Here is a 10620-nt window from a genome sequence, read left to right on the forward strand (position 1 = left end):
ATATATGTGTGTGTATGTGTCTGTGTGTGATCTAAACACGTCATTTCAAATCATTGCAATTGTGAAGTTATAATCAGCTTCCTTCATCGCCCCGTATAAGTAAGTGAATTTAGGCATGAGGAATGGGCGATTTTATAAACTGAAAATTACATTGCAAATACAGGGAGCTCATCATTAGAAATAGTGAAATAGTGTGCAGACAAACAGTTTAAAATGTCTATCGAAATCTTAAACATATAAGTTGCTGCTATCTGTGAAAAGAGGCTTCTTAGTGAAAGGAAAACCGAAAAAATGTAAAACTCATCATTGCAGAAACATCTGTGCGTACAGGTACGAACATAAAGAGATGTGCACACGAATAAACAACCATGAATTTGAGTTGCGTACGGTCCTAAACGACCTTTTCCCGGCAAGTTCGTCTCCACATGTGTTTTGCCGTTTGGCTCTGTCCGGCACACATCAGCTATACGAAATTTCATTTGTAGTATCATCATTATTATCATTTTGGTATCTTAACCACCCGATCCCCATACACTGATGTGTCATTGGTAAGTCATTGTCGCGAATTCTCTTCATAAGTACTGGCCATGACAACAATAATGAAAGTATGTAAGGTAGAATCATCTCATTTAAGATATTTTGTAGTTGGAAATATGCCCATGCTTCTCAAGTAACACAATTACTCTTATCAATTTTGGATCTAGCAATATTCAGCGAGACCAGAATCGCTTCATTCAGGCAATGCAGTTTAAATCAAATAAACGTATGATTAACATTATGAAGCCATAATATTTTGCTGCAACTGTAATTTGTGTTAAGAGATAAGACATCGCACGGGAGGAGGAAATCATTCTTTTGATGGTTCAAAACTCGTAATATTCTTTTGTATTTTAACCCTGAATATCCAACGTTACATGACATTTGCACAGAACCTTTGTGATTATTAACCTGCAAGCAGATTTAGGAACGAAAAATAAAAGAAGGACTACTACAAGAGGGAGAATAATCATAAGGTTTTGTGAAAAGATAGGCTTAAAAAATTCTGCATGTTTTCAATGCCCAATATGGCGTCAAATCTGGAATATAGATGTTTATATGATTGCGACTATACATATTGTTACATCAGGTTACTAGTGGTCATCAGAAGCTGGTCTTCATTTAAGGTCATGCATTTTATTGTGTTCTGCTTTTGGCCAGCTAAAGAAAATGTCACTGATACACTTCTGGTATTGAGCCTCCATAGAATGCAGATTGTTTGCGAAATCTAAGCATCGAATCTATGATGGTCTATGACTGATCCAATATAATAGTATTTAGCCCCATGAAAGGCCACTGCGCTGCTTGTCACAGTCTGATATTAACACCTTATATGGTATGCTATGGAGACAATATTAGTTTGCTGTGTCATTTCTAACTGTAAAGAAAAGGAAACTACAATAAACAAGAATAATCACCTTAATAACACGCTGCGTCTATCTCTCACAGATTATCTTTATATATCTTCATTTTTACATTTACACACATGTATCTGTGTGTGTGTGAGAGAGAGAGAAAGAATCCTGAAAATAAGGTGATAATCAAACACCATCGGATTAGATAGATTTGACAAAGACTTCATTCTCATTTCGAACAAGAAAGTACTTACGTCTTTCCCTGCCAAGGTAAAGGTTGGTTAGAGGAGGTGAAAGGGAGGGGCGTGAGGGCGGTTTTTTCTGACACGAGTATAAAAGCCAATGCTCGATGTTCTGAGTACCTTCACCATCATGTTCACTAAGGTGAGAAATCCCTTATCCTTTCATAATCCATAATGTTTACCGTGTAAGAGCCAGAATGATGGGCCCTACAAGAGTAGGGTAGGTGGCGAGCTTAGGGTGTAAGGTAGACGACCAAGATGTCTTGACTCCTTTATTTGTATAGTAATGATGGAGTACGGCTGTGCCAAGGAGTGAGGTATTGCTCCTTGGCTCACCGCAGGGAGTCTGCCTGTCATCTCCTACAGTGGTCTAAAGATGGGCATAGATCACGTGCTTAACATATGACAATCAATGGTGATGAAAGGTAGTGTTACAACAATGCATAGCTCTTGTGGAAGGGGATAGACAATACAACATAGGAATGTCTAGTGTGGCAACGAGAGACAAATAAACAGGTAAAGCAATGGCCATACTTATATGTATGTGTGTATGGGAATATAGGCATGTGACAATACATAAGATTATACAAGGCATGTAGTAACAACAGATAAATAGAATAACATTGGCATACACATTTCAGTAACATCACATATATAAAGCTGGGTTACATACCGCCCAAAGTCAAATATATTAGTTGACACATACACACACATGTATGCATGTGTGTGGGTGCATGTACTATATTACATTAGTAATTATTTTCAAAACTTTAAAGTTTGTGCCTAATTTCAGACCGTCCTCGCTCTCGCCCTTGTGGCCGTAACTTTGGCTGTTCCTTCACAGCCTTCCTACGGATATACTCCTCCTGAAACCTACGACGTAAGAAGAACATTCCTATACCGATAATTTTATACATATATTTCATCAAGATACAAATTGTTACCAAAGTTCATATTTGATACATATTAATTTCACTTTTCTTTAGAGTCCTCCCAAGTATGACTTCAATTATGCCGTGAAGGACGACTACTCCGGAAACGACTTCGGTCACCAGGAAGCTCGCGACGGTTACGATACTCAGGGTTCTTACTACGTTCTCCTTCCCGACGGTCGTCTGCAGAAGGTCGCCTACACTGTCAACGGCGACTCTGGCTACGTTGCTGAGGTCAGCTACGAGGGTGAAGCTCAGTACCCCGAGTACAAGCCTGTTCCTGCCTACAAGCCCGCCCCTGCTTACAAGCCCACCCCTGCTTACAAGCCCGCCCCTGCTTACAAGCCCGCCCCTGCTTACACGCCCGCCCCTGCTTACAATCCTGCTCCTGCCTATGCTTAAGTGAAGCAAACTTGAATATACATTTGATGACTATTTATTAATTAAACGAAAATTCTATTACCATTCATTTGTATTACCTATCCTAAAAGATTGTTTTATATATATATATATATATATATATATATATATATATATATATATATAAAATCTAAATAACACGTGATTTCAAATATTTACATTTGTGAAGTTATAATCAGCCACCCACATTACCCTGTATGAGTGAGTTTGGGTATGAGTAACAGGCGATTTTATGAACTGCCAATTGTGCTGCAAATACAGGAAGCTGATCATTTAGAAATAGAGAAATAGTGTGCAAACAAAAATATTTTAAAATTTCTGAAATTTTATATATATAAACTGCTGCTATCTGGAACTAGAGGCTTCTAAGTGAAAGCAAAAGAGAAAAAATGTAAAATTCATCATTGCAGAAACATCTGTACGTACGAATGAGAACTTGATGATTCCCATATTGAATCCATCTCCCAACGCTCTAACAAATATTGTCAGTTTTTTTTAAGTAACTTCATAGGCTGTTTATAGCATTAGCTATATACATTATACTATATCTGTCCTCAGTGAGATGTGCACACGAGGAAATGACCATTAACTTGTGTTGTGTACGGTTCTAAACGACTTTCCGCAGGTAAGCTCGTCTCCGTATATTTTGCCATTTGGCACCCTTGGACCCACATCAGTTATGCGAAAACTTCTTGTTCGTATTTTCATTATTATTATCATGATTATCATCATCATTAAGTAGCATTCACTTCAATATCTCAACCACCCTAATCCCATACACGGATATGTCATTGGTAAGTCATTGCCACGAATTTTCTTCATAAGTTCTGGCCATGATAACCATAATTTCTTTTAAGATATTTTGTAGTTGGAAATATGCCCATACTTCTCAAGTATCACAATTGCTCTTATTAATTTTGGATCTTGGGTATTATAATTATTATTTTCATGATTATCATCATCATTAAGTAGCATTCAATTCAAAATCTCAACCACCTTACTCTCATACACGGATATGTCTCTTCATATGTTCTGGCCATGATAACCATAATGAAAGTATGGAAGGCAGAACCATTTCATTTCAGATATTTTCTAGCGGAAATATGCCCATGCTTCTCATGTATCACAATTACTCTTATTAATTTTGGATCTTGCAATAATCGGCGGATCAGAATCGTTTCACTCAGGCGATGCAATTTAAATCAAGTAAAACAGGATATGAAGAGAAAATATACCTGAAGTCTGTGTCCCGACCATTGTGATCAAAGTTTCCAACATTCATGGGTTCGTGGTTGCTCCCATACGTGATCAGATCCTTAAGCTTAACTGCATAGATAAGGCTAAAGAAATTACCCTATGTTAGAAATATATAAATGTCCTTGTCAAATTCTTTCTCGTTCCATTACATGTCCTTTACCTCCTTCTCCTCCTCTGTCTTTGGCTATTTCTCTCTTTTCATTTATCTATCTGTATACATCTACATAGGTCCATAAACACACTCTTATGTTCATATGCCTATGTACGTATATGCATGTAACTATAAGTTTTGTGTATGTGTGTGTGTGCTGTATGAACATAGATATATAATATACATATATGTGTATACATACACACACATGTATGTATGTATATATATACATATGTATATATATACATATGTATATATACACATATGTGTATATATATACATATGTATTATATATATATATATATATATATATATATATATATATATATATATATATTATATTATACATATATATATTTATATATGTGTGTGTATGTGTGTACATATATATATACATATATACATATCTGGGTGTATCTGTGTATGCATATTCATACATATATATATGAATATATATATACATTTATGTGGGCGCGCGCACACACACACACATATATGTATGTGTGTGCGGGGGTGTATGCATATATATGTGAATATATATATATATATATATATATATATATATATATATATATATATATATATATGTATGTATGTATATATTACATATATACATATGCGTGTGTGCGTGTGTGTGTATGGGTATATATTTTCATATATGTGTATATATACATATATATATACAATTTGGGTGCATATCAATACATATAGTTATATATATTTATACATATATCTGCGTGTGTTTGCGTACCCGTGTGTACACAGCATGAACATTAATGTATTTATTAACCTTAACCACTACACATTCGATCGTTTCTGCCGATTTTAATGGCTAAACTTTTAGGATTAGTCTACTCAATCATTATGTATATATTTCATTTCACTCACATACACGCATGCATCCATACACACATACAGTATATATATGTATATATATATGCAAGTCTGCACACACACATACACACACACATATATCTGTGTGTGTGTGTTTATGTGCGTGTTTGTGTGTGTGTCCATTTATAGTTATGGACTTATTTGCCATAGACATAAACATTTCCTTTCTAATCTCTACTTCTCAGTGTAAAAAAAATGACTCAGTCACACCTCAACTCATCAACTCCTTACCTTCACCCATACCAAGGTTAAGGTAGGTAACAGAGGGAGAGGGAGGAACTAAGGGGCGTGTCTGTGAGGGACACGGAGTATAAAAGGCACCTGAGCCTAGTTCGAAACATCACATTTGATCCATCCTCTCCACATTTTCAAAAAGGTAAAAGATCTTTATCTAGTTGTTTTGTAGAAATACAGGTTTGTTTGATGCTTTTACCCCTTTATTTATAAGGGTGGCATCTTTATATTTTAAAATATATACACTACTTTAGTTCTATATATGTAAAATGTACACACATGTAATCTTATCTTTATAGATAGATTAATAGATAAAATATTTTAATGTTGATTCTGTTTTCGGGCCCGCTTCGCTCTCCCCCTTGACCCGTACTTGGCTCCTTCCCAGCCTTCCTATGGTATCTCCCCCGGCTCTATGATTTAAGCTAAATTAGTATCAATTATGAATTTTTTCCACCCATAATAAACTGTATTTTTTGGTTTCTATTCGACGCAATTAATTCGATTTCTTTGGGGCTCCCGCAAGACGATTTAACTACGCCGTGAAGGACGACTACCCCGGGCAAACTTTGGTCCCAAAAGGGGCCCCCGTGACGGATACACCCCGGGGACCTACTACGTCCCCCTTCCACGTCGTCTGCAAAGGTGCATACACTGCCCCAAACGGCACTTTGGCACGTGGGGTGAGGTCAGCTATGGGTGAACCCCGTCCCCATAAAAGCCTTCCCCTTTCCCCTACAAGCCTGTCCTGCCTAACCCCGTCCTGCCTACAACGCCCCCCTGCCTCGCCCGCCCCCGTTTAAAGCCACCCCCCTCCTAAAGCCAAACTCATACCCCAAAATTAAACCAAATTACAATGAATATTTTTTTAAAACAAAGCCTGAAGAGTCGTTTCTTTTTTTATCCTTCAAAATAGGAGTTGGGTAGTCCCCCGCGTGGCGTGTTGTTGTACTGTGTGTGTGCGTGTGTTTTGGTGAAATCGGATATTGGGACGGAATAAAAATTTTTTGACATGTTTTTGATCCCAAATTAACTCTATAACAGAACTGCCTTTTTTCATAAATTTTAACCCTAACCCAAGCTATTCAGAAAATTTCTTTGGCTCTGTAAAAGTAAAATCATTAGAAAATAACTTTCTTTTCTGTTAAAGATGTTCATTCAGTAAATGAAAAAATACTTCATAAATACAAAAATTACTATATCAATTTTAAAATTTTAAACAGGAATAGATATACGTAGAAGGAAAACAAACCCAAAAATTTGCGAATTGTCGTTTTCGTGCATCATTTTCCCTGTAACTGCATTTATTATATATATATAATTAAAAATATATTATATATATTATATATATAATTATATGATATAATGTATACAATTTTGTATGGGTGTGTGTGAGTGTCAGTCGTGGGTGTGTGTGTGTGTTGATCTTTGTTTTACTTTTATAATCATTTTATCTGTTTCCCAAATTTTTGACGATCCTCTTGCCTCTATTCCAAGGAAATTTTTTTTTGCATTTGGTATTTGTGCATGAACAATAATGCAACTTTAGAGCAAAAACCCAGGTAGACTTGACACCACTTTTGGGATCACTGAAATGGGGAAACCCTGGAGTGCACATAAAAAAGACCTACTGCGTCGCCAATTTGAGGGGGGTTTTAAACTTAGCATTTTTTTCCTTTTTTTTACCATCTATTTTATTGCCTTTTGGGTATACCTAACCTGGGGTTGCGAAACCAGTTTTATTTGTCAATTAAAGCTACGATAAGGGAAAAAATAAAAATAAATATCCAAGAAGCAACAACTCACACTTCTTTCTGCGTATTAAAATTTATGCTACTTACTTTCCCCGTCCCCAAAGGAGAGGTCGGCTGGACTGTGGAGGAAAAGAGTGGCTGAGGAAAGTTTACGAGAGTCACGGGGTAAAAAGGTTCGGTTCGACGTTGAGCACCCAAGTCGATCTGTCTATTTTCAAATGTTTTCCAAGGGTAGGAATCGAGTCTAAGGAAACTTTATAAAAAGCAACCTTCACAACACAGATGTGTGTATTATTAATGTTGCATGTTAAAACATTTTTATGTATTACATACATACATAATATCTGTTCCACTGATTTTTGATTTTTTCCCCCCTATTTCAGCCGCTTTGCCTCGCATTGTGTGCTCCTTCACAACCTTTTTCGATTACTCTCCGCACCATATTAAGTAAAGCTTACTTTCTAAGGATTTTTGTAATAATCTGCTTATGAAAGCTTAATATAGAATTTTTTATTTTTTTAACCACAAACAAATTTCAAAAATTTTTCTTAATTTCACTACGCTTAAGTAAGCCCGGACGATACACCCGGGGTTTCCCTATTTCGTCCCCCTTTCCGACGGTCGTCACAAGAGTCACCTACCGCCCGGGCGCTTGGCTACATGGCTAAAGTCCTTACGCCTAATTTTTTATAATCTTTGAATATATTCATATTTTTAAAACATAATTCTACGGTAACCCTGCAATCCCCCCTTCCATAGATATCTAAAATGTGCATAATTTTTATATTTTTTTTCTGTGTGTGGTGTGTGTTTGTTTTTAATATATTATATTAATATTATATATAAAATATATAAAATTTTAATTTTTATATATATATTGCTACCCAGTGGGTCTTTGTCCTGCGAAACATGGGTTAACTAAAGGCCCGGGGGGGGGCAAACATGCGCACTGCTGGGGCGGAAAGGGGGGAAAACAAGCCTAGAAGAGACGCAGTTGGGTGCTGCCCTGTGAAGCCCTCGTGTGTCCCTTTGTGCCTTAAAACTTTGTGTTCCCCTTTTTTAAAGCTGTATGGCAGTGTGCAGCGGGTTTCCCCCCCTGTTTTGGCCCATAGAAAGTGTGGGTAAAAAAACTTTGTCAAAAGAAAGACTGTCTTTTGTTTTTTATTTCGGGGCCCTGCCTCGCCACGGGTTTTTCCCCCCTGGTGTTCTGGCCGTGTGTGCTGGGGGCCCTTTTGGGCTTTTCTTTTCAGACCCTGTGATAACACGCCGTCTCCCTGCCTCCCCTTGTTTTGGTAGAGAGAGACGAGGCGGCCGGCGTAACAATTGGTGTCGGGATGGGATTTTGATATTTGACAGTGAGAGCGCCGATTTTCAGCCCCAAAAGATGGCGGCCCCCTGAGGGAGGGGGGCTATGACGGGCAGGCACGGTGAGGGAAACCCAGCCAGATGGACCTGATCACTGCCATGCTGGCCGGTATGAGGGAGGAAAAAGGGCCCAAAAGGGGGAAAAAGGGGGCACAAGGGCACACGAGCAGGGGCACCATCTGTCGAGATGCGGCAAGGGAAGGGGAGGCAGTTTTTGCCGATTGTTGAGGTCTACAGAGCAATCTTGCATCTTTTAAGATGGAAATCAGCGTACACCGACAAGGTGCAACAGCATGAAAGTGAATGATGGGGGAGTGCAGACTCGAAAAGGGGAGGTTTAGGACCCGAGGGAGGAAGTGAAGGCGGAAGACGGCGTCATAGGTAAGAACGTTGCAAACAAGAAGCGACGAGGTTCTGGCAAAAAGCCAGAGTGTCCGGTTTACTGGGTCTGCTGGGGGCCGTGGCAGGGAAAACCCCCGGCCTGCAGCGGGGTGTTGCACCGTGGTCGTGCAGAAGGCTGGGACCCCTCGGAACCCCCCCTTGGGTTAGGGGGGCGGAAAAAACGGCCGTCAACCTGCCCCGTTTTCCCCCCCTCACCCCCTTCCTCCCCCCCCGGTGTGTTAGTTCACGGCCGCGTTCTCCACCCCGCAGCCCCTCGGCCCCCAGACATTTTGTGAGGCTAAACCAGCTGAGTACGCGGAAGGGGGCCTGGGAGGCATATTTGCCCAATTTGAAATGCTGGACTGCCCAGGGCTGGAGCCAGGAAGAGAAGGCCCCGAGCTGGGGAACAGCGTAAGGGCCCCCCGGTGAAGTGTTGGGGGACTGCCGGCACCCCTAGGCCTCTTTCACCACGTGGCAGAGGCTTTGAAAACCCGTTTGGGCACCACCCCAGGCCCCGGGGATATCGGCCCACTTTAAGAAGCGGGCTCGTGACGGGCGAACACTGTCCCACGGCGCAGGTTTGGGGGCGCTGGTAAAGGGGGTGTAAACCCGCGGTGCGGGAAAGAGATGTGGTCCTGGCCATGATTTCTTTGTTTACGCTTTTACAGGACCCGCAGCTGCAAAACTACGTCAAAAGGCACCCTGAGGACCGCAGGGGGCGCTGGAGAGGGCCTTTGGGGTTTGGGCCTTCCCGAAAGGCAAACCCGTGGGGCCCGGGCCAGCCTCAGCCCCGCCCTGACCTCCGGGGCCCCAAAGGGTAAGTGGAAAAGGTACATTGGGAAGGTGAGCCCGAGAACTTTCCAAGGCTTTGTTGGGGCTGGGAGGGTAGGGGACCGACGTAGTCATGTAGAGGGAGCGGAGAAAAACTCCCCCCTCAACCGAGGTTCTGATGCCTTCCCCGTGCTGCAAAAACTGTGGAGGTATGGTCCCATCCGAGTGCATGTCCTAAGGCTAAGGAAAATGGTACAGGCGAAAAAGGGTGGAGAAGGGGGGCCCAAACCCCCGTCCCCGGTTCCCGGGCCCCGCTTGGGAAGCTGCCGTCGAACCCCGAGCCGGTGGAGGGCTCATAGATGGGAAACCTGACAGTGGACCTGGGGCTGAGAAACCCCCGTGCGGCCTGATATGTTTGGCCACTATCGATTCCGACGCAACAGAGACTGTCGGGGGCACGGGGGATTGGGGGCAGGTCAAAGGGGGCCCTGGGGCTCGTATTGGGGTGGCAACGGTGCAGCGGGCCGTGTATTGGCCGATCGGGCGAGCATGTTTGCTGGCCTTGACTCCTACGCAGAGTAAAGGGGGTGTCACCTTGGGCGGAAACTGGTGAGGGGGCACGGTGAAAGGGCCCTTTCTTTCCCAAGGTTTTGGTGTGCAAATATTTTTAGTGACGACTACCTCCTTGCCCCCCGGACAGAGTTGAATCCCGGGGTCGACGTCAAGAATGATGTGTGAAGTAAGGGCCTCTAGCCCATTTAAAAACCCCAGCGGGTGATGGCGTAGCGGTTGGGCGAGCCTTTTGGGCCAGGGGAGGGGGGTTTTTAC

General features: G+C 41.4%; 1 protein-coding gene across 1 annotated transcript; it reads left to right on the forward strand.

Annotated features, from left to right (window-relative positions):
• The first annotated feature begins 1733 nt into the window (after positions 1-1733).
• Positions 1734-3027, forward strand: LOC119586804 (cuticle protein 7-like). The gene is made up of 3 exons (XM_037935530.1): positions 1734-1775; positions 2427-2513; positions 2620-3027. Exons 1-3 carry the CDS (start codon positions 1734-1736, stop codon positions 2965-2967), a joined length of 477 nt encoding a protein of 158 aa, XP_037791458.1. The 3' UTR covers positions 2968-3027.
• Positions 3028-10620: the final 7593 nt, after the last annotated feature.

This window comes from Penaeus monodon, chromosome 3 (genome assembly GCF_015228065.2).
Source record: "Penaeus monodon isolate SGIC_2016 chromosome 3, NSTDA_Pmon_1, whole genome shotgun sequence".
Lineage (NCBI taxonomy): Eukaryota > Metazoa > Arthropoda > Malacostraca > Decapoda > Penaeidae > Penaeus > Penaeus monodon.